Source organism: Delphinapterus leucas, chromosome 13 (genome assembly GCF_059928025.1).
Source record: "Delphinapterus leucas isolate spDelLeu-1000000601 "Yukka" chromosome 13, BTC_Dleu_Yukka2, whole genome shotgun sequence".
Lineage (NCBI taxonomy): Eukaryota > Metazoa > Chordata > Mammalia > Artiodactyla > Monodontidae > Delphinapterus > Delphinapterus leucas.
Window position 1 is genome coordinate 48,173,998 of NC_143141.1, and position 24,429 is coordinate 48,198,426.

At 37.6% G+C, this 24,429-nt stretch overlaps 2 protein-coding genes across 4 annotated transcripts in view; one reads left to right on the forward strand and one right to left on the reverse strand.

Annotated features, from left to right (window-relative positions):
* The window catches only part of PPP4R3B (protein phosphatase 4 regulatory subunit 3B), a 66,321-nt gene extending 57,919 nt beyond the window's left edge, over positions 1–8,402 (forward strand). For all 3 annotated transcript variants that reach the window (XM_089923163.1, XM_022597229.3, XM_089923164.1), the window contains one exon: positions 6,733–8,402. In XM_089923163.1, coding sequence (XP_089779289.1) covers positions 6,733–6,828 — 96 coding nt within the window. In that variant the 3' untranslated portion in view covers positions 6,829–8,402. The remainder of the gene's footprint in view (positions 1–6,732) is intronic.
* A 2,020-nt stretch (positions 8,403–10,422) lies between these two features.
* Positions 10,423–24,429, reverse strand: part of CFAP36 (cilia and flagella associated protein 36) — a 32,377-nt gene continuing 18,370 nt past the window's right edge. Inside the window, exons 7-10 of the mRNA XM_022597230.3 lie at positions 14,641–14,743; positions 11,419–11,558; positions 11,082–11,231; positions 10,423–10,594 (exon numbers count right to left, since the gene is read on the reverse strand). Coding sequence (XP_022452938.1) covers positions 10,493–10,594; positions 11,082–11,231; positions 11,419–11,558; positions 14,641–14,743 — 495 coding nt within the window. The 3' untranslated portion in view covers positions 10,423–10,492. The remainder of the gene's footprint in view (positions 10,595–11,081; positions 11,232–11,418; positions 11,559–14,640; positions 14,744–24,429) is intronic.

Genomic DNA, 24,429 nt, shown 5'->3' on the forward strand with positions numbered 1-24,429 from the left:
ATAAGTTTCTTTTCTGTCTGTTAGTCTATTTCTGTTTTGTAAATAAGTTCATTTGTATCCTTTTTTTTTAGATTCCACTTACAAGCAATATCATGATGTTTGTTTTTCTCTTTCTGACTTACTTCACTTAGTGTGATAATCTCTAGGTCCATCCATGTTGCCTCAAATGGCATTATTTCATTCTTTTTTATGGCTGAGTATTACTCCATTGTGTATATTTATCACGTGTTCTTTATCCAATCATCTGTCGACGGACAGGTTGCTTCCATGTCCTGGCTATTGTAAATAGTGCTGCAGTGAACATTGTGGTACATGACTCTTTTTGAATTCTGTTTTTCTCAGGGTATATGCCCAGTAGTGGAATTGCTGGGTCATATGGTAGTTCTATTTTTAGTTTTTTAAGGAACATCCGTACTGTTCTCCATAGTGGCTGCACCAATTTACATTCCCACCAATACTGTAGGACAGTTCCTTTTTCTCCACATCCTCTCCAGCATTTATTATAATGTAGACTTTCTGATGATGACCATTCTGACCAGTGTCAGATGTTACCTCATTGTAGTTTTGATTTGCATTTCTGTAATAATTAGTGATGTTGAGCATCTTTTCATGTGCCTGTTGGCCTTCTGTATGTCTTCTTTGGAGAAATGTCTGTTTAGATCCTCTGCCCATTTTTTAATTGGGTTTGTTTCTTTGATGTTGAGTTGTTTGAACTGTTTATATATTTTGGATATTAACCCCTTATTGGTCCTATCATTTGCAAATCTTTTTCCCATTCAGTAAGTTGTCTTTTCGTTTTTGCTTTGCAAAAGCTTTTAAGTTTAATTAGGTCCCATTTTTTTATTTTTGCCTTTATTTCCTTTGCTTTAGGAGACTGATCCAAAAAAATATTGCTACAATTTATGTCAAAGATTGTTCTGCCTATGTTTTCCTCTAGGAGTTTTATAGTATCTGGTTTACATTCAGATCTTTAATCCATTTCAAGTTTATTTTTGTATATGGTGTTAGAGAATGTTCTAATTTCATTCTTTTACATATAGCTGTCCAGTTTTCCCAGCACCACTTGTTGAAGAGACTGTCTTTCAATTGTATATTCTTGCCTCCTTTGTCGTAGATTAATTGACAATAAGTGCATGGGTTTATTTCTGGGCTTTGTATCTTGTTCCATTGATCTATATGTGTGTTTTTTGTGCCAATACCATACTGTTTTGATGACTTAGCTTTGTAGTACAGTCTGAAGTCAAGGAGCCTGATTCCTCCAGCCCCATTCTTCTTTCTCAGGATTGCTTTGACTATTTGGGGTCTTTTGTGTTTCCATACAAATTTTTAAATTTTTTATTCTAGTCCTGTTGGTAATTTGATAGGGAATGCATTGAATTTATAGTTCGCCTTGGGTGGTATGGTCATTTTAACATTGATTCTTTCATGGAAAGAACACGGTGTATCTTTCCATCGGTTTATGTCGTCTTCAGTTTCTTTCATCAGCATCTTATAATTTTCGTCACCATCGTTGATTGCTACAATCGAATTGATTGGTTCTTAAAATTAAATAGATCAGGTGATAATTTGTCTGTTTTCCTTTGGGAGGCATCCTAAAGCTCTAATATATTTTTTAAAAATCACATTCTTTGAAAATTTTATAGTTTTCAAGGTCAGCGAAACAGTAGCTACTAATGAAATTTATTTATTATTTTTGGCTGCATTGGGTCTTTGTTGCTGCACATGGTCTTTCTCTAGTTGTGGTGAGTAGGGGCTAGTCTTCATTGCAGTGCACAGGCTTCTCATTGCAGTGGCTTCTCTTGTTGCGGAGCATGGGCTTCAGTAGTTGCAGCACATGGGCTTCAGTAGTTGCAGCACGTAGGCTCAGTAGTTGCGACTATCACCTTTACTGATGATTAAAAATTTTTAATCATGTTGAAGGAAGATCTATGTATTCTTTTTTTTTTTTTTTTTTTTTTTGGCTGTGGCATGCAGGATCTTTTAGTTGCAGCATATGGAACCTTTAGTTGCAGCATGTAGGCTGCAGCAACCTGCAGCATGCAGGATCTGGTTCCCTGACCAAGGATCAAATCCAAGCCGTGTGCATTGAGAGCATGGAGTCTTAACTGCTAGACCACCTGGGAAGTCCCATCTATGTATTCTTTATTTCATTGAGTAGAGCAGGGGTTCCCAACCCCCAGGCCTGTTAGGAACCAGGCTGCATAGCAGAAGGTGAGTGGCAGGCGAGCAAGCAAAGCTTCATCTGCCGCTCCCCATCGCTCACATTACCACCTGAACCATCCCTCCCCGCTGATCCAAACCATGGAAAAGTTGTCTTCCACAAAACCGGTCCCTAGTGCCAAAAAGTTTGGGGCCCACTGGAGTCAAGGATAATTTTTGAATTCTGTCCCCTTAGATTTGTTAATACGATGAATTATGTTAAGTTTCCTAATTGAAAATTTGTTAATTTGTCAGTTTTAGTTCAGAAAGAGTCATTGTTTCTTCATAGGTTTTTGTTATTGTTACATCATCTGTTTTGATCCCTTCTTTCATAGTAGAAATGTTTCTCAAGTGTCTGGTGATGCTTGGATTTTCTTTCATATTAAAAAGTAAGGTAGTTTGGGATTGACATGTGCACACTGCTATATTTAAAATGGATAACAAGGACCTACGGTATAGCACAGGGAACTCTGCTCAGTTATGTATATGTATAACTGAATCACTTTGCTATACACCTGTTAATCAACATTGTTAGTCAACTATACTCCAATACAAAATAAAAATAAAAACTAAGAAAAAAAAGAAAGCCTTGAGAAGTGCCTCATTGAGGTGCTAATCTATTTATGCAGCAAAAATATAAAATAAATTCATCTGCTAGGCTCACAGCACCAAACTAAAAAAAAAAAAAAAAAGTAAGGTAGACTTTTCAACAAGACTGCCAAGACAATTCACTGAGGTAAAGAATCATCTTTTCAACATGGTGTTAGGACAACTTGGATATCTGCATTCAAAAGAATGAAGTGGACCCTGCCCCTCACCATGTTACAGAACTTAAAGTAGACAAAAGGTTTAAATATAAGAATTAAAAGGATAAAACACTTAGAAAAAACTACAGGCGTAAATATTCATGTCCTCAAATTAAGCAGTGATTTTTTGTTTGTTTGTTTTTATTCACCGCAAGGCTTGCGGGATCTTAGTTCCCCAGGAATTGAGCCTGCACCCCCTGCAGTGGAAGCACAGAGCCCTAACCACTGGACCACCAGGGAATTCCCCTAGGCAGTGATTTCTTAGGTATAACACAGAAAGCACAAGTGTTACAAAAGAAAAAAATAGATAAATCAGACTTCATCAAAATTAAAAACTTCTTTGCTTCAAAGGACACTATCATACGGTGAAAAGGCAGTCCACAGAATGGGAGAAAATATATCTGATAAGGGATGGTATCCAGAATATATAAAGAACTCTCCAGCACAACACAGCAACCTGGTTTTAAAATGGGCATTTAAAAAGATTTCTCCAAAGAAGATATACAAATGGGGCATATAAGCACATGACAAAATGGTCAGCAGCATTAGTGAGGAAAATGCAAATTAGTCAGGAAAATGCAAATCAGAACCACTTCACACCCACTAAAATAGCTATAATAAAACACATGGACAAAAATGTGTGTTAGTGAGAAATTGCAACTCATACATTATTGATGGGAATGTATCAATAAAATGGTGCAAATGCATTAGAATACAGTCTGGCAGTTCCCCAAAAAGTTAAATTCCACTCCTAGGTATACTCAAGAGAACTGAAAATAATATGTCCACCCTAAAACTTGTACATGAATATTAATAGCAGCATTATTCATAATAGCCAAAAAGTGGGAACAACCCAAATGTCTATCATCTGATGAGCGGATAAACAAAATGTGATATATCCGTAACGATGAATATTATTTTGCCATAAAAAGGAAGAGGAATGAAGTACTGACACGTGCTACAACATAGATGAACCCGAAAACATTATGCTAAGTGAAATAAGCCCAACACAAAAGGCCACATATTGTATGCTTCCGTTTATAAGAACTGGTCCAAAATAAGCAAATCTTTAGAAACAAAGTAGATTTGTGATTTCCTGGAGCTGGGAAGGAGGGAGGAATGGGAAGTGACTAATGGGTAGAGGTGTTGGGGGGTGGTTGTTGACGAAAACACTCTGGAATTAGTGGTAGCGGTCACACAACTTTGGGAATATACTAAAACCACGGAACTGTACATTGCACAGGGGTGAACTTTACGGTATGTGAATTATGACTCAATTTTTAAAATAAGGCAGTTAAAAACAATGAGAAGGGCCTACTGATGTGGACTTCATATAAAAGACTAGAGCAAATGCCCTGCTCTTTTTAGGGAGTGTTAGTGGTTTGGGGTTTTTTCCCTGTGGAGCCACTTAGCTCTTACAGGCATAGCTAGTCTGCTACACCTGGTGAGTATAAGCTCACCTGCTGGTGTTCTGAGAGCCTGGATGGGAACGAAAGCTTAGAATGGAGGTGGGCGTGTCTCTGCTTGGCATGCAGAATTTACTGTTTCACCCTGCCACCTTTCCCCTGCCCTTTACTGTGCCTGGAGTCCTGAAGTGCAGAGCCTTTCTGTCGCTTTTCCTTTATGGTTGGTGGTGGTAGAGGAGCCGGAATCTCCCCGTGGGGGTAGGCGTGTGGTAGGGGAACGAATTGTAGAGTTGAGGACTCAGTTGTCTGTTTCACTGACTCAACTATTAATCATATTCCCTGCTTTCCCCAGTATTTTGGTGCCCTTACTTCCTAGTCTTTTCTGCGGTTAAGACATGTAAGTTTGCTTCTTATTTCTATATCCCCCTGCAAACCCTTCTTTCTTGACTTCGTTCTCCATTAAAACTGAGTTATTTTGCCTCTGATTTCTTTTTCCAAAAATGTCTTAACAGCTTTCATCTGCTGTTTTCTCCTTTCCTTTTTTGTCTTTGTTGATATATTGTCAGAAACAAAAATTTTTGAAGAGAATATAATGCCTGGGAAAGCAATCTAAATGTCCAACAAGGAATTTAACTTTGGCGGTGTATCCGTACCATGGAATACTAGAGTTTAAAAGAATGAAATAGAACTTTGTGTACTAACACTGAAAGCTGATATTTGTTTAAAAGCAATACATTTATAGTTATATATTAAAAGTCTGGAACCTATCAAATTCCTCACAGTGTGCACCTGTGGATTTATAGTTCCTTTTACTTCCAATATTTCATATTTTGTATTTTTATTCTTTGTATGATAAACATGATTTTTTAAATGTATAATATGAGTTTGTTTATGGTATATATATGTATAGATAATAGAGGTAAAATTGAAAACTAAATTGTGTAGCCGAGTGTCAGATAGAATATTTATTGATCTTATGCCAAAAATTATTTTAAATGTTAACCATTTGGAACTGAAATGTTTGTACATTATGATATATAGGATTAAAAGTAAAACTTTCCTTAATTTGCTGTGTGAATATCAGACTGGTGCCTTTTTATGCTGTAATTATGTCTTCTACTTCTTTCATCCAACTTGTTTGGCTTAGAAACCAAATAACAAATAATAATGATAACAGTAATAGTAGCTAATAGCAATTACTGAATAGTAACTACATACCAAGCACTGTGCCAAGTGCTTTACGTTTTGTTTTAAATTCAGCCACACTACTTGCTTATCCAGCTTACAATTTGTGTGTTAAGCTGAGAAAGCAGCAGAAAGATTCTCACTTAACTATAAGTTTTATTTGATTCACAGACTTTCTGATAACTGTTTCTAGCTGCTCAGAGCCCTTTGCTGATTAATATCAGTGTTTCAGTTATATTCTGGTAAAGTGTTAATGCCAGATGCCTGGATTCTTTAGGTATGAAGCTACTTAGGTTTGAAATATGACTCATTTCAGTTGTACTTGCTTATCCCCTAGAGGTCTTAAGGGTTTGAACTAGATGCAGTGTTTACAGTAGCTCTCTTAACCTGTAAGGTATGTGTACAGATTTCATGGAATTGGTTCAAATTAATGCAGACCTGAGGACATACTAATTGTCTGGGTAAAGTGTCCAGAGCTTTAATAGGATTTGCAAAGGGGTCCATTACTTATAAAAGGCCAAACACCTGAAATATCTGATCCTTTTCTTCTGGGTAGAGAGAGATAGTCCTAAATTTTTGTCATTAGTTTTTAGGAACCATTTCATGTGTTTATTATCATCAGCCATTTAAAATTATTCTTCAAAAAGCAGAACAAAAAACAATGATGTGTACTTAGTGATGAAATATATACATGAGGAATATATATATATATATATATACACACACACAGACTAAAAGGCACCTTTTTGTCACTGGCTGGCTATCATCTCATGTAAGGTTAGAGAAATGAACTAGTTCATCTCCAAGGTCCTTCTAGCTCCAAATGTCATGATTCTTTGTGAGTCCTACTGTTTGGAGATATTTTTCCACAGTGAAATTTTGCTGAGTTGAATTATGAGGTATCATTAAAAATCCCATAAAAAAGTTGAGGGTAACTAAGAATACCACCAGTTGTACTTATTACTAACTGTTCATAATTTCAAGCAGTTCCTTTATCAAATTCAAATATATCTGTTTCAGATATATGTGGTTAGTTAAGAAAAATGATTTCTAATACCTTTAAAAGTGACTACATTTGTACTAATTAGCTTTTTTTTTGTTACATATGTTAATTTTTTTTTTTTATTCTTCAATAGGGAAGTTTGGTTGGTTTAGTGGATTATCCAGATGATGAAGAGGAAGATGAAGAAGAAGAAACATCTCCCAGGAAGAGACCTCGTCTTGGCTCATAAAATATTTACTGGGGACCCTCAACATGTGGTTGTACAAAAATGCTGCAACTGTTCAGTGAGCTGAAAATCTGAATCAGAAAGCTTTCTCACTTGAACTTATAAATATACAAGGAATAGCAAAAGACACTCAGTATATCAGCTAGGAGAGTTTAGCTCTGTAAAAAAAAAAAAAAAAACCAGGCTTCCCAGGAACTTGATCACTTGCTAGTAATTAATGGGTTTGCCTTTCAGGCTGTCAAAAAAAAAGTTAGTAACCAGAACCTGGGAGATAGCTTCTCAGCAAGGGAACTCTCAGGTTTTGGGACGGTTTAGGGGAGGGACAAAGTTGATAAAACAATATTAATGCAGGGTTGCTCCAGGAGGGTTTCTGATTTAGAAACAGTTATAAAACTTCAGTTGCAAACCCAATAACATTACTTGTATAATGGTGCTGGCCATGTTGTTCTTTTAATCAGTTGCCTCTTTTTAAAAGAAATTTTTATGGAAAACAAGTTCAACTATCATAAAAAATGAAGTTAAGCTGTTGGGACCATTTCTTTGAAGAGATAACAGAAATTCAGCCTTACTGGTAGGTAGAGGGAAATACACCCTGTATTACAGCACATGTTGAGTTTTCTACACCAGGAACTTTCAGTGTGTATTTTGATGAAAACAAACAAGCTAGATTCAAAATGGGCAGTTTTGTTAATATAACTTTAAAATCAGCACTTTTAGAAATAACAGATGCCGAGAATCAGTATGGTAGTATTCCAAAATGATTTTCTCTAGAAATGGGAGTGGATTGAACAGAATGTTTTCAACTGCCTACCAGTACAATCTTTTGTGGAAGATACTTTGAAGTCACTTTCTGCTTTGTTAATAAAGTTGTCTCTCTCCAGAGCTGCAGGCAAGTTTTAACGTGTAATTTGTAAAGACTAACATACAAAGAATAGTGCTGAATTAAGTGGCATTTAACATCTACAGGCCATTTTGATCCAAGAAGTTACTTCAGTGTCAGAGTATGCAGCACATGAAGCTTTTCCAAGAACTAACAAGGGTGTAATATGAAAGCTGCTTTTTTTTTAAGAATAAAAGCACATTCCATGTACGTAAATAAATTTAAAATAATAAACTGAGGCAAACAGTTAAGAGGTTTTATTTTTAGAACAGCAAGTTAACTGTAAATATTTTAATGTTAGTTTGCTCATCTATGATCTGACATGCTGAAGTGAGAAAAACATCCCCCAAACTACAATTTAATGCATTGGGAAGAAAAAAACCAAAAAACTAAAAATAGTAATTCCAGCTACAGCCTTCAGATCACCCTTGTAATGTGTTACGGGTCCATTTTTCCTGGAATAGCTTAAACTGAAGCAGTTTCCCCTGTTTTGGAGATTTTGTAGTTAATTTTAATTTTGGCTATTGTTTGGAAGATGGGCTGTCTGTGTAGATACGAAGTATAGTTTTTCCATAAAACAGATGTTTATTTTGTATTAAAAATACCACTGTACTTGTTTTACACCATTTGTATACATGTGGTGATATTAATGCTGACCTGTAAAATTCAGGAATTAAAATGTGACCCTGTAATTCTATGTTTGTTGCTTTTGTTTGGTTTGTTGTAAATATAAGTAAACTCCATTTTGAGATGTGTCCATTTTACAATATCTTTTTAAAGCCAGTAAGTTATCCATAGATATTTATTATAGACCACTGTGTCATACACCAATCTGAATGAAAGAATTCTAAACAAGGGTCAATTGCACATAGAAGGTATGCCTTGGACACATAAAGTCCCAGCACCAAAGCATCACAGCATTGGGCTGTTACCACCTCTTTGATTAAAGGTACATATATTGAAAAAGACCTTCCACCTCATAAAGGCAAGTGAATCAGGATTTAAACCAAGATCAGTAAAGTTACCATATGAATACATTTTCTTTCAAGCAAATTTTATCAAGCCCCTTCACTCTTCTTAGGTCTTATTAAATTTCCTCTTGGACTCTAACAAGCCCAACCCTAAAGCGTTTCCCTATTTACTCTTGACTCTTCCTGATTAAGTAATTTTAAGTTCCAGTAGGAAGTATTATCTTTCTATATCTTATGAAGTTTCTTTAATTTTCCTTTCTGAAGAACTGCCACAAGTCTTTTAAATCATTTAAATCATCATAGGAAACTTTTCTTATAGCAGAAATGTGAATGTTTTGTTGAATTACAGGAAAACACTTTTCATGGTACAGATGCTCACCCACAATGATACGAAAACAAGACTTAAAAATAACCCTTGAAAGAATAACTAAAGATTACACATTAGCTGCTGTCTTAAATGTCTACCCTCAGGCAGATCAAGATTTTTATCTTTATCTTCACTCAGTGAAGCAAGCCGGAGCCCACATTTGTATGCCTGAGGTTCTCTTAAAATTATATCTGTAAACATGTATGCAATATAGAAACTATTTTTAATAAAAAGCTACATGAACAGATTTCTGTGTTTTAACCACTAGTTTTTCAACTTGTCCATCTGTGATGAAAATGTGACAAATATAAAGTGATGCTGAGTTTTCCCTGCACGTTGAAAGTTGGAACTAATGTAATTTTGGTATCCCTTTTAAAAAGCTTATAACGATAGATTTAAGGAGATAAAATGGAATTGTAAGTTAAACTCAGGAGTGGCTCGTAACTAGAAAAGAGGGTGCTTATGGGATGACACAACACAGGAAGTTTCTGAAAGGAAGGGTTCTCTCCTACTATTTCTGGTTATTTTTTAGCAAATGGACAACAGAACACTACCCGGGATCACTTCACACACAGAAGACCTACACCCATGGCAGAATTCAGGTCAACAGGCTCAGGCAATCGTTCCTTTATCTGTTTTAATGGTAGCTCTTCTAGAAAGAATAATAGAGTATTTTTAACATCCCCACGTCTATTTTCGACGTCCTGTTTGCGCCTGCCTCGATGTGGGATGCTAAAATCTGTCCACCACCACCCCAGAGAACCACTCTTTTCATTAGATTGATCACCCTATACCTGTTCACCCACAGCTACTCTAACTCACCCAGTAGTTTCCACACAGCAGCCACACATCTTTTTTAAATGAACATTTTCATCATGAACCTTCCCTGCTTTTAAAACTTCAGTGACTTCCAACTGCCACTATAAAATGTTTAAAACCCTCACATTCCCTACAAGCCTTGCAAATCAGCACCCTACCTATCTCCAATTCTGTGTGCTAACCCCCTCCCCTCATTCTGTCTGTATGCTAGCCATATTGACAGCCGCAGGACCCTGTTTATGATAAAACACTGCCCTTTTCCCTTCTAACAAACACTTGGCTCTTCACTTGGCCCCATGAAAGCAGGGACCCTGTCGATCTACTAGGCTACTGTATCCTTAGCATGCAACACAATGCTTAGCACAAACAATGAATGAATGAATGCACCATCAGCTTTCTATACCTTCTCTCCATGAGAGAACATTATTCAGAAATTTGTATTAAACTGGTCAGCATAAGTAACTGCCTTCCCTGCCACCCTTTACGTCAAATGTTTAATAAAATAGTAACAATAAGGTTATATTTGCATTTACAAACACAAGTATTTGAAACTAACAGGCTCTGTTTAAGGATTAAATAATTTATTTTTAAGAAATTTTGAACTACTGCTTTGCTAAATTGTTCTTAAAATTACTTATTAATAACTTCTTCTTTAAGTTTCTCTGCAAGCAATCTCCTCTTTAGTAATGTTTGCTTCTCCTCTGCTGTCATTTCTGGTTTCTCTGTCATTTCCTTAAAAAAAAAAATAAAAGAAAAAAAATTGGCTACAGTAGAATAAGATGGGTTCATTTTCTAAAATTCCTAACATACTGCCTTGAACAAATATTAGAACATTCAGTAAATTTTTTAAAAAAGCCACACATGGACTGAGTTCCCTTAATCTCTTCTTTGTAAAAATCTCTTCTTGGGGAAGCCTTTTAGAGGTGGTGGCTAGGGTACTGATGCTGCTCTATGATAAAATATTTCAAAAGGCTCAGGTAAAACAGACGGCTGACCCTTCAGTGCTCAGAGCAGGGCAAGTAAAGAATCATAAAACTGCTACCATTTCTACTTCACAAAATCCTCCTATCACAACCATCTCACTGCCTAGAAAAGACTTATTATCAGGTGCTACACTAACAAGGAGGTTAATATGAATAGATCTACAAGAGCACATATGTTGATTTTGAGAATCCCACCCGTAGATTTGCAAATTTTCTCATACTAGAGCTAGCCATACCTCTACCTCCCCAGCAGGTTTTCCTTTCTGCTCCGAATTTTGTATGTGCTTAGTCCTCATATCCTTTCTCATGGACATCAACTTATCTCTCTTCTGCTTCAGATAGTGTTCTCGTTGCCGGAGCTCTTCTGTTCCAAGTGTTGACAAATTCTGGGTCAAATAAGAGAAGGAAAAATCAAGTCTGCATAAGTGGCACAGATACCCACTGACTGATTAAATTAGAAGTTTGAGTCGAAGACTGCAACAAAAGCCAAGTGTGTATGGCTGTTTACACTGTTTGTTCACAGTACTTTATCACTTTGCTCATAGTTCTTAAAAAGCAATATTTTTTACTTACTGCTATTGGTCCCTCAATGTTTGCATGTTCAAAGCCAGGAATCTTCAGGTCTTTTTGTGGGAGGGAGGAACTTTCAGGCAACGTTTCCATCTTTCTTGTCAAAGCTTGTACTGACTGATCAGCAGAATGCACTTTAATTTCTGGCAGTAATCAGACAGAGACCAATTAGAATATTATAAGAAATATTAAGTTACTACACTAGGTTCACCAAAATGAGCTAGTGGTAATAATACTTTGGTCTTTCTCATACTCATTCACTCAGCATGCATTGATTCAGTGCCTACATTGTGCTAGGCAGTGGGTGAGAACAATAAATGTGGTCCCTGTCCTCAAGGAGCTTGAACTACAGTTCTTGTGAATAATGACATTTCAACAAATAAATACCAAGCTCCTGCTGTTTGGTACTATAGCTACAAAAATATATAATTCTTGCCTAAAGATTAGAACTGCAGTAAAATGTAATACAAGGTTGCCATACAAGCCAAATAAACAGTGCACTAAAATCCCTTACTAACAATGTAATTGGCTTTCAAACTTTTGCTTGCAGGCAAAAAGTGTAATAAGCTATAATTTTTTGTATTGGAGGAATAAGTGCCAGTAATATCAATAATTTGTACTACATACTGAAGATAACTATAAACCTATTAACATATTTAAAAAATGAAGATTTTAAAGTAAGTAAAACGGAGATCAGCTTGGTGCTTTGTGATGACATAGAGGGATGGGATAGGAAGGGTGGGATGGAGACTCAACAGGGAGGGGATATGGGGATATATGTATACATATAGTTGATTCGCTTTATTGTACAGCAGAAACTAACACAACATTATAAAGCAATTATACTCCAATAAAGATGTAAAAAACTACACAAATAAATACAGTAAGTAGAACTTGGAAGCGGATATAACATGAGTACTCAGTACCTTCCAGTTATTTGGTAACTGTGCGAAGAGACAGGATTAACATGCTAATTGCTTTTGAGACATTTTTTATTATAAGATAAGGTGGGGTTTTTTTAAGATAAAACATTTTCACTGTAATACATGGACTGTATTTCACTGTAATACATGAAAGACAGCTGGTGAGACAAGCAAAGACATAAAAATAATGCCAAGAACTAAAAGCATCATGGGAGAACATGATATTCATGTCTCTAAATGATTAAAAATCCAGCACGGTAAAACCAGAAATAGAACTTTGCAGGAGCAAGAAACTTGCCCAAGGATCACTGCTTTAGCACAGGGTGAGTGGACTGACTGCAGTGCCAGGGAAGTTAGAAGGAGAAAAAGCTCTTCAGGCTCTTGGACAGAAAGGGAAGTCTCCCTGAAAGAGATGAGGCTGCCGCTAACACTCCAACCAACCTAGACAGGGAGCTAGCTCAGAACTAACTTAAACAGAAATGAAGATGAGCTTCAACAAGTTGGTCAAAATATGCAGACAAAATTAAACATGACATTCATATGATGGTGACTTTAAGCAGTGGTGGGCTTAGCCCCCAAATATGGAACCACAGAGCTGGGGACAAGACAGTAAAATTCTGCGGAGGGGGGAATCCCAGGCACATAAGCATTTATATTCAATTCATGTACTTGGTCTGGACAGTTCCTTGAGTTTGTTGGTTATGAACACCTTTTATATTCTAACTAGAGAGAAAAGTACCTGAAGCCAAAATACTTAACTTCTCTGATTTCTAAGAATGGAGAATCGGAAAGCCAGCTAGCTTAAAGAAAGATCATCTCAACACTGGCAACCCTGCGTCAATCTGAGAACAGATGCTATCCATTTCCAGCAGGAACCAGGGAAAGACATGAGCAAAGGGATAAGCAGGAGGTCAAACACCTTTATGATTCCTCCCACATTAGGCCTTTCTCATGGGCACTTTGTATGCAGTGATTGCCCATAATATCAGATATACTCATTTTTCTAAAAAAATAGAATAGTTTTTAAAAATTAAAATCATTACTTTTGAAATTATCTGCCAGTTTCTCTACCGCTAATGTGCATAACTGAGTTACAAATGGCTTGAGATTAAGTTTTCTATAATAGTTTCACTTAATAGTCCGATAAGCAAATGTATTCAAATTATGTCAGACACAAGATTAGAACAGTATATGTACTTAGGTCTATATAAAACAAAAAGCTAAGTTTGGGCCAGCAAATTTTAAAAGCGCTCAAACAAATCTAAAGCAGGTGCTTTCACAGACATAATTCAAATGAGGTTATTCTACTCAGAACCTGCAGAATATGAAAAAAGAAAAGGAATTATTAGATTTGCTAGGAAGGAAAAAGCCAGATAACTTCATAAACCTGCTTCTGTTTCATATGCCCCATTGTTTTATCAACTAAGCATTTAGATCCTTACAACACTGGATACACAACAAACCTATCTATCTCAATTATAAAACTTCTACAAAGTGTAGAAAAACACAAGATTTGGAGTCAGAAGACCAAGGTAAGTCACAGTTTCACTATTTAAGAGCTCTGATTTTGGACCACATTCAAGTTCCTTGAATTTCTTGTTTTAAAAAAATAAAAGAAAAATAAGGACCATAATATCTACCTCACAGAGTTATGCATTTTTTTAATTGATAAAAGGACATGCACCTAAAAACCATAGAAATCCATAAAAAAAATGAAGTAAATTCATGATCATGATTCAAGTTCTGTTTCAGAATTACCTGTCTTCTTATAAAGGAAATCAGAAAACATATATTGAAAATGATTCACTGCATAGTGAACAAGATCATCCACTAACATTTCCCACAAGGATTCTCATCAATTTTGGTTTCAACAATAGTTTCTGACAACTTCTAGATAAATTGGCTACCTGTTGTTTTCTAATTGTGTTTTAATTCACTAGGAAAATATTATCTTTCCCTGTTCAGCTTCTAACTCTCAAACACCATGTAATTATGGTCAAGGAAGAGAGTACCAAATGTTATGTGAACATACCTTGAATGCTGTAGTCATAGCATAAAGCCTGGGGGCTTCCCCAAGGAATTTTGATCACAGCTCTGGGTTCCAAGCTTCACTTAGAAATTTGGGGGCTATGCCCTCTCTGTCAGCTATCTCCTACAAGCAACCACTTTAGCTAAATTCACAAAGAACATTAAATACCAATGGCCATTTTTTGAGGGTGAAGTGTGTATGAGAAAGTAACACACTCTTTACAGTGTTTATGTATTCATATTATTCAGAAATTTCAGTACATTTCAAACTTACCTGAGGGTGGGTGTGCAAAATGTTCACCATCCCCTTGGGAATTATTCATTTTTGCAGTTTCATTGGCATGCATCGGAGGCTCTTCTGTTTTAGCCTCTGATAGCTTCAGGAATCAACAGTATAAAAAATACTTTAGATTAATTCTGAATAATTCACTACTTAAGGGATTCATACACATTAGTTTAAAAAATTATTGTCTACTGAATGGATAATAAATCAGAGACTCTATTTTTCCAAAGTTTTTAAGATGTTTCCACCATTTTTTATCTTCTACTTTTTGAGGTAGGTAAACATTCTCATTTCCAATCATGCAGTGCTAAGAATAACTAGTTTGGTTAAGACTTTGGATTCAGAAAGAAGTGAGTTCAAACCTAGGCTTCACTCTTACTACTCATGTGACCTTGACCAAGACACCAAGAAATACTCTAAAAGAAATAAAATCACTGATTAATAAGGTGCTTTTTCACTTCAAATAATCTAAAAAATATAATAATAATACCACTACTATGATATGCCTGAAGCAACCACAAACTGGTTTACAAGTATACCTCATTTTATTGCACTTCAATTTATTGTGTTTCACAGACATCCCGTTTTTTTACAAATGGAAGGTTTGTGGCAACTCTGCATCAAGCAAGTCTATCAGTGTCATTTTTCCAACAGCATTGCTCACTTCATGTCTCTGTGTCACATTTTGGTAATTCTTGCAATATTTCAAATTGTCATTATTATATTTGTTATAGTGATCAGGGATCAGTAAACTTTGATGTTACTATTTTAACTGTTTGGGGGCACCACAAACCAAACCCATGTAAGACGGTGAAACTTGATAGATGAAAGTTGTGTGTGCTCTAACTGCTCCACTGACCACTTGTCCCCTCATTTCTCTCCCTCTCCTCAGACCTCCCTATTCCCTGAGACACAAGAATGTTGAAATTAGGCCAATTAATAAACCTACAGTGACCTCTAAGTGTTCAAGTGAAAGGAAGAATCACGGGTCTCTCACTTTGAATCAAAAGCTAGAAATGATTAAGCTTAGTGAGAAAGGCATGTCGAAAGCTGAGATAGGAGAGACCTTCAAGATGGCAGAAGAGTAAGACATGGAGATCACCTTCCTCCCCACAAATACATCAGAAATACATCTACATGTGGAACAACTGCTACAGAACCCTGGCAGAAGACCTCAGACTTCCCAAAAGTCAAGAAATTCCCCATGTACCTGGGTAGGACAAAAGAAAAAAGAAAACACAGAGACAAAAGAATAGGGACGGGACCTGCACCTCTGGGAGGGAGCTGTGAAGGAGGAAAAGTTTCCACACACTAGGAAACCCCTTCACTGGCAGAGATGGGGGGGTGGCAGAGGGGAAGCTTCGGAGCCACAGAGGAGAGCACAGCAACAGGGGTGCAGAGGGCAAAGGAGTGGGGCTGGCTGCACGAACACAGCCTGAAGGGGCTAGTGCGCCACAGCTAGATGGGAGGGAGTCTGGGAAAAAGTCTGGAGCTGCCTAAGAGGCAAGAGACCCTTGTTTCCGGGTACATGAGGAGAGGGAATTCAGAGCACCGCCTGAGTGAGCTCCCGAGACGGGCCCAAGCCACGGCTATCAGAGCCGACACCAGAGACGGGCATGAGACGCTAAGGCTGCTGCTACCGCCACCAAGAAGCCTGTGTGTGAGCACAGGTCACTATCCACACCCCACTTCCGGGGAGCCTGTGCAGCCCGCCACTGCCAGGGTCCCGTGATCCAGGGGCAACTTCCCCGGGAGAACGCACGCCTCAGGCTGGTGCAACATCACTCCAGCCTCTGCCACCGCAGGCCCGCCCCGCACTCCGTGCCCCTCCCTCCCCCTCCCACCGGCCTGAGTGAGCCACAGCCCCCGAATCAGCTGCTCCTTTAACCCCGTCCTGTCTGAGCAAAGAACAGACGCCCTCAGGCGACCTACACACAGAGGCAGGGCCAAATCCAAAGCTGAACCCCTGCGCTGTGCGAGCAAAGAAGAGAAAGGGAGGGATTCCCTGGTGGCGCAGTGGTTGAGAGTCCGCCTGCCTATGCAGCAGACATGGGTTTGTGTCCTGGTCCGGGAGGATCCCACATGCCGCAGAGCGGCTGGACCCGTGAGCCATGGCCACTGAGCCTGCGCGTCCGGAGCCTGTGCTCCGCAATGGGAGAGGCCACAGCAGTGAGAGGCCTGCGTACCGCAAAAAAAAAAAAAAAAAAAAAAAAAAGAAGAAGAGAAAGGGAAATCTCTCCCATCAGCCTCAGGAGCAGCAGATTAAATCTCCACAATCAACTTGATGTACCCTGCATCTGTGGAGTACCTGAATAGACAACAAATCATCCCAAATTGAGGCAGTGGACTTTGGGAGCAATGATTTTTTTTTTTTTCCTTTTTTCTTACTCTGAGTGTGTATATGTATGCTTCTGTGTGTGATTGTCTATATAGCTTTGCTTTTACCATTTGTCCTACGGTTCTGTCTGTCCGTTTTTGGGGGGTTTTTTTTAGTATAGTTTTTAGCACTTGTTATCATTGGTGGATTTGTTTTTTGGTTTGGTTGCTCTCTTCTCTCTTTCTATTACTTTTTTTTAATTATTATTTTTTACTTTAATAACTTTATTTTATATTATTTTTTTATTTATTTTTTTCTTTCTTTCTTCCTTTCTACCTTTTATTCTGAGCCGTGTGGATGACAGGGTCTTGGTGCTCTGGCCGGGTGTCAGGCCTGTGCCTCTGAGGTGGGAGAGCCGAGTTCAGGACATTGACCCACCAAAGACCTCCCAGCTCCACGTAATATCAATCGGCAAGAGCTCTCCCAGAGATCTCCATCTCAACGCCAAGACCCAGCTCCACTCAACAACCAGCAAGCTACAGTGCTAGACACCCGATGCCAAACAGCTAGCAAGACAGGAACATAACCCCACCCATTAGCAGAGAGGCTGCCTAAAATCATAAGGTCACAGACACCCCAAAACACACCACCAGACTCGGTCCTGCCCACCAGAAAGACAAGATCCACTCTCATCCACCAGAACACAGGTACCAGTCCACTCCACCAGGAAGCCTCCACAACCCAATGAACCAACCTTAGTCACTGGGGGCAGACACCAAAAACAATGGTAACAACGAACCTGCGGCCTGCGAAAAGGAGACCCCAAACATGGTAAGTTAAGCAAAATGAGAAGACAGAGAAACACACAGCAGATGAAGGAGTAAGGTAAAAACCCACCAGACCTAACAAATGAAGAGGAAATAGACAGTCTACCTGAAAAAGAATTCAGAATAATGATAGTAAAGATGATCCAAAATCTTGGAAATAGAATGGAAAAAATACAAGAAACGTTTAACAAGGAACTAGAAGAACTAAAGAGCAAACAAACAGTGATGAGCAACACAATAAATGAAATTAAAAATCCTCTAGAAGGAATCAATAGCAGAATAACTGAGGCAGAAGAACGGATAAGTAACCTGGAAGATAAAATAGTGGAAATAACTACTGCAGAGCAGAATAAAGAAAAAAGAATGAAAAGAATTGAGTACAGTCTCAGAGACTTCTGGGAAAACATTAAATGCACCAACATTCGAAGTATAGGGGTCCCAGAAAAACAAGAGAAAAAGAAAGGGACTGAGAAAATATTTGAAGAGATTATAGTTGAAAACTTCCCTAATATGGGAAAGAAAATAGTTAATCAAGTCCAGGAAGCACAGAGAGTCCCATACAGGATAAATCCAAGGAGAAACACGTCAAGACACATATTAATCAAACTATCAAAAATTAAATACAAAGAAAAAATATTAAAAGTAGCAAGGGAAAAACAACAAATAACATACAAAGGAATTTCCATAAGGTTAACAGCTGATCTTTCAGCAGAAACTCTGCAATCCAGAAGGGAGTGGCAGGACATATTTAAAGTGATGAAAGGGAAAAACCTACAACCAAGATTACTCTACCAAGCACGGATCTCATTCAGATTCGATGGAGAAATTAAAACCTTTACAGACAAGCAAAAGCTAAGAGAATTCAGCACCACCAAACCAGCTTCACAACAAACGCTAAAGGAACTTCTCTGGGCAGGAAACAAAAGAGAAGAAAAGACCTACAAAAACAAACCCAAAACAATTAAGAAAATGGTAATAGGAACATACATATCGATAATTACCTTAAATGTAAATAGATTAAATGCTCCAACCAAAAGACATAGACTCGCTGAATGGATACAAAAACAAGACCCGTATATATGCTGTCTATAAGACACCCACATCAGACCTAGGGACACATACAGACTGAAAGTGAGGGGATGGAAAAAGATATTCCATGCAAATGGAAGTCAAAAGAAAGATGAAGTAGCAATTCTCATATCAGACAAAATAGACTTTAAAACAAAGACTATTACAAAAGACAAAGAAGGACACTACATAATGATCAAGGGATCGATCCAAGAAGAAGATGTAACAATTGTAAATATTTATGCACCCAACATAGGAGCACCTCAACACATAAGGCAAATGCTAACAGCCATAAAAGGGGAAATCGACAGTAACACAATCATAGTAGTGGACTTTAACACCCCACTTTCACCAATGGACAGATCATCCAAAATGAAAATAAATAAGGAACACAAGCTTTAAATGATACATTAAACAAGACGGACTTAATTGATATTTATAGGATATTCCATACCAAAACAACAAAATACACTTTCTTCTAAAGTGCTCACGGAACATTATCCAGGATAGATCATATCTTGGGTCACAAATCAACCCTTCGTAAAATTAAGAAAATTGAAATCGTATCAAGTATCTTTTCTGACCACAATGCTATGAGACTAGATATCAATTACAGGAAAAAATCTGTAAAAAATACAAACACATGGAGGCTAAACAATACACTACTTAATAACCAAGAGATCACTGAAGAAATCAAAAAATACCTAGAAACAAATGACATGAAAACATGACGACCGAAAACCTATGGGATGCAGCAAAAGCAGTTCTAAGACAGAAATTTACAGCAATACACTCCTACCTTAAGCAACAAGAAATATCACAAATAAACAACCTAACCTTACACCTAAAGCAATTAGAGAAATAACAAAAAAAAACCCCAAAGTTAGCAGAAGGAAAAAAATCATAAAGATCAGATCAGAAATAAATGAAAAAGAAATGAAGGAAACAATAGCAAAGATCAATAAAACTAAAACATGGTTCTTTGAGAAGATAAACAAAATTGATAAACCATTAGCCAGACTCACCAAGAAAAAAAGGGAGAAGACTCAAATCAATAGAATTAGAAATGAAAAAGGAGAAGTAACAACTGACACTGCAGAAATACAAAGGATCATGAGAGATTACTATAAGCAACTATATGCCAATAAAATGGACAACCTGGAAGAAATGGACAAATTCTTAGAAATGCACAAACTTGTGAAACTGAACCACAAAGAAATAGAAAATATAAACAGACCAATCACAGGCACTGAAATTGCGACTGTGATTAAAAATCTTCCAACAAACAAAAGCCCAGGACCAGAGGGCTTCACAGGCAAATTCTATCAAATATGTAGAGAAGAGCTAACACCTATCCTTCTCAAACTCTTCCAAAATATACCAGAGAGAGGAACACTCCTAAACTCATTCTACGAGGCCACCATCACCCTGATACAAAAACCAGACAAAGATGTCACAAAGAAAGAAAACTACAGGCCAATATCACTGATGAACATAGATGCAAAAATCCTCAACAGAATACTAGCAAACAGAATCCAACAGCACATTAAAAGGATCATACACCATGATCAAGTGGGGTTTATCCCAGGAATGCAAGGATTCTTCAATATATGCAAATCAATCAATGTGATACACCATATTAACAAACTGAAGAATAAACACCATATAATCATCCCAATAGATGCAGAAAAAGCTTTCGAGAAAATCCAACACCGATTTATGATAAAAACCCTCCAGAAAGTAGGCACAGAGGGAACTTAACCTCAACATAATAAAGGCCATATATGACAAACCCACAGCCAACATTGTCCTCAATGGTGAAAAACTGAAACCATTTCCTCTAAGATCAGGAACAAGACAAGGTTGCCCACTCTCACCACTATTTTTCAACATTGCTTTGGAATTTTTAGCCACAGGAATCAGAGAAGATAAAGAAATAAAAGGAATCTAAATTGGAAAAGAAGAAGTAAAGCTGTCACTGTTTGCAGATGACATGATACTATACATAGAGAATCCTAAAGATGCTACCAGAAAACTACTAGAGCTAATCAACGAATTTGGTAAAGTAGCAGGATACAAAATTAATGCACAGAAATCTCTTGCATTCCTATACACTAACAATAAAAAATCTAAAAGAGAAATTAAGGAAACACTCCCATTTACCAATGCAAAAAGAATAAAACACATAGGAATAAACCTACCTAAGGAGACAAAAGACCTGTATGCAGAAAACTATAAGACACTGATGAAAGAAATTAAAGATGATACAAACAGATGGAGAGATATACCATGTTCTTGCATTGGAAGAATCAACATTGTGAAAATGACTATACCCAAAGCAATCTACAGATTCAATGCAATCCCTATCAAACTACCAATGGCGTTTTTCACAGAACTAAAACAAAAAATTTCACAATTTGTATGGAAACACAAAAGACCCCGAATAGTCAAAGTAATCTTGAGAAAGAAAAATGGAGCTGGAGGAATCAGGCTCCCTGACTTCAGAGTACACTACAAAGGTACAGTAATCAAGACAGTATGGTACTGGCACAAAAACAGAAACATGGATCAATGGAACAGGATAGAAGGCCCAGAGATAAGCCCACGTACATATGGTCACCTTATTTTTGATAAAGGAGCCAAGAATATACAATGGAGAAAAGACAGCCTCTTCAGTAAGTGGTGCTGGGAAAACTGGACAGCTACATATAAAAGAATGAAATCAGAACACTCTCTAACACCATACACAAAAATAAACTCAAAATGGATTAAAGACCTAAATGTAAGGCCAGACACTATAAAACCCTTAGAGGAAAACACAGGCAGAACACTCTATGACATAAATCACAGCAAGATCCTTTTTGACCCACCTCCTAGAGAAATGGAAATAAAAACAAAAATAAACAAATGGGACCTAATGAAACTTAAAACCTTTTGCACAGCAAAGGAAACCATAAACAAGACAAAAAAACAACCCTCAGAATGGGAGAAAATATTTGCAAATGAAGCAACTGACAAAGGATTAATCTCCAAAATTTACACGCAGCTCATACAGCTCAATATCAAAAAACAAACAACCCAATCCAAAAATGGGCAGAAGACCTAAGTAGACATTTCTCCAAAGAAGATATACAGATTGCCAGCAAACACATGAAACAATGCTCAACATCATTAATCTTTAGGGAAATGCAAATCAAAACTACAATGAGGTATCACCTCACAGCAGTCAGAATGGCCATCATCAAAAAATGTACAAACAATAAATGTGGAGAGGGTGTAGAGAAAAGGGAACCCTCTTGCACTGTTGGTGGGAATGTATATTGATACAGCCACAATGGAGAACAGGAGGTTCCTTAAAAAACTAAAAATAGAACTACCATATGACCCACAATCCCACTATTGGGCATATACCCTGAGAAAACCATAATTCAAAAAGTCATGTACCACAATGTTCATTGCCGCTCTATTTACAATAGCCAGGACATGGAAGCAACCTAAGTGTCCATCAACAGACGAATTGCTAAAGAAGATGTGGCACATGTACAATGGAATATTACTCAGCCATAAAAAAAAAACGAAATTGAGTTATTTCTAGTGAGGTGGATGGACCTAGAGTCTGTCATAAAGAGTGAAGTATGTCAGAAAGAGAAAAACAAATACCGTAGGCTAACACATATATATGGAATCAAAAAAAAAAAAAAAAGTGGTCACGAAGAACCTAGGGGCAGGACGGGAATAAAGACGCAGAGCTACTAGAGGATGGACTTGAGGACACAGGGAGGGGGAAGGGTAAGCTGGGACAAAGTGAGAGAGTGGCATGGACACATATACACTACCAAATGTAAAATAGATAGCTAGTGGGAAGCAGCTGCATAGCATAGGGAGATCAGCTAGGTGCTTTGTGACCACCTAGAGGGGTGGGATAGGGAGGGTGGGAGGGAGGGAGACGCAAGAGGGAGGAGATATGGGGATATATGTATATGTATAGCTGATTCACTTTATTATAAAGCAGAAACTAACACACCATTGTAAAGCAATTACACTCCAATAAAGATGTTAAGAAAAAAGGAAGCTGAGATAGGCCAAAGGTTAGGCCTCTTGTACCAAACAGTTAGTCAAGTTGTGAATGCAAAGGAAAAGCTCTTGAAGGAAATTAAAAGTGATACTCCAGGTAACACATGAATGATAGAAACAGCCTTATTGCTGATATGGAGAAACTATTAGTGATCTGGATAAAAGATCAAACCAGCCACAACACTCCCTTAAGCCAAAGCCTAATCCAGAGCAAGCCTTTAACTCTCTTCAGTTCAAGCCTTTAACTCTCTTCAGTTCTATGAAGGCTGAGAGACGTGAGGAAGATGCAGAAGAAGAGTGTGAAACTAACAGAGGGTGGTTCATGCGGCTGAAGGAAAGAAGCTGTCTCTGTAACACAAAAGTACAGGATGAGGCAGCAAGTGCTTATGCAGAAGCTGCAGCAAGCTATCCAGAAGATCTCACTAACAAAATTGATGAAGGTGGCTACAGTAAACAACAGATTTTCAATGCAAATGAAACAGCCTACTACTGGAAGGAGAGGCCATATAGGACTTTCCTAGTTGGAGAGGATAAGTCAGTGCCTGGCTTTAAAGCTTCAAAGGACAGGTTCTCTTATTAGGGGCTAATGCAGCTGGTGACTTGAAGTTGAAGCCAATGCTCATTTACTGTTCTGAACATCATAAGGCCCTTAAGAATTATGCTAAATCTACTCTCCCTGTGCTCTATCAATGGAACAACAAAGCCTGGATTACAGCACATCTGTTTACAACATGGTTTACTGAATATTTGAAGCCCACTGTTATGATCTACTCCTCAGAAAAAAAAGATTCCTTTCAAAATATTAACTACTCATTGGCAATGCACCTGGATACCCAAGAGCTCTGATGGAGGTGTACAACAAGATTCATGTTGTTTTCATGCCTGCTACACAACATCTGTTCTACATCTCATGGATCAAGGAGTAATTTCAACTTTCAAGTCTCATTCTTTAAGCAATACATTTCGTAAGGCTATAGCTGCCATAGATAATGATTTCTCCAATGGATCTGGGCAAAGTCAATTGAAATCCTTCTGGAAAGGATTCACAATTCTAGATGCCATTAAGAACATTCATGATTCATGGAAAGAGGTCAAAATATGAACATTAACAGGAATTTAGAAGAAATTGATTCCAACCCTCATGGATGACTTAGAGGGCTTCAAGATTTCAGTGGAGGAAGTTTTGCAGATGTGGAGGAAACAGCAAGAGAACCAGAATTAGAAGTGGAGCCTGGAGATGTGCCTGAATTGGTGCCCTCTCATGATAAAACTTGAATGGATGAGGAGTTACTTCTTAGGGATGAGCAAAGAGAGTAGTTTCTTGAGATGGAATCTGTTCCTGGGGAAGATGCTGTGAAGATTATTGAAATGACACCAAAGGATTTAGAATATTACACAAATTTAGTTGATAAAGTAGCAGCCAGGTTTGAGAAGACTGACTCCAGTTTTGAAAGAAGTTCTACTGTGGGTAGGATGCCATCAAACAGCACTTCA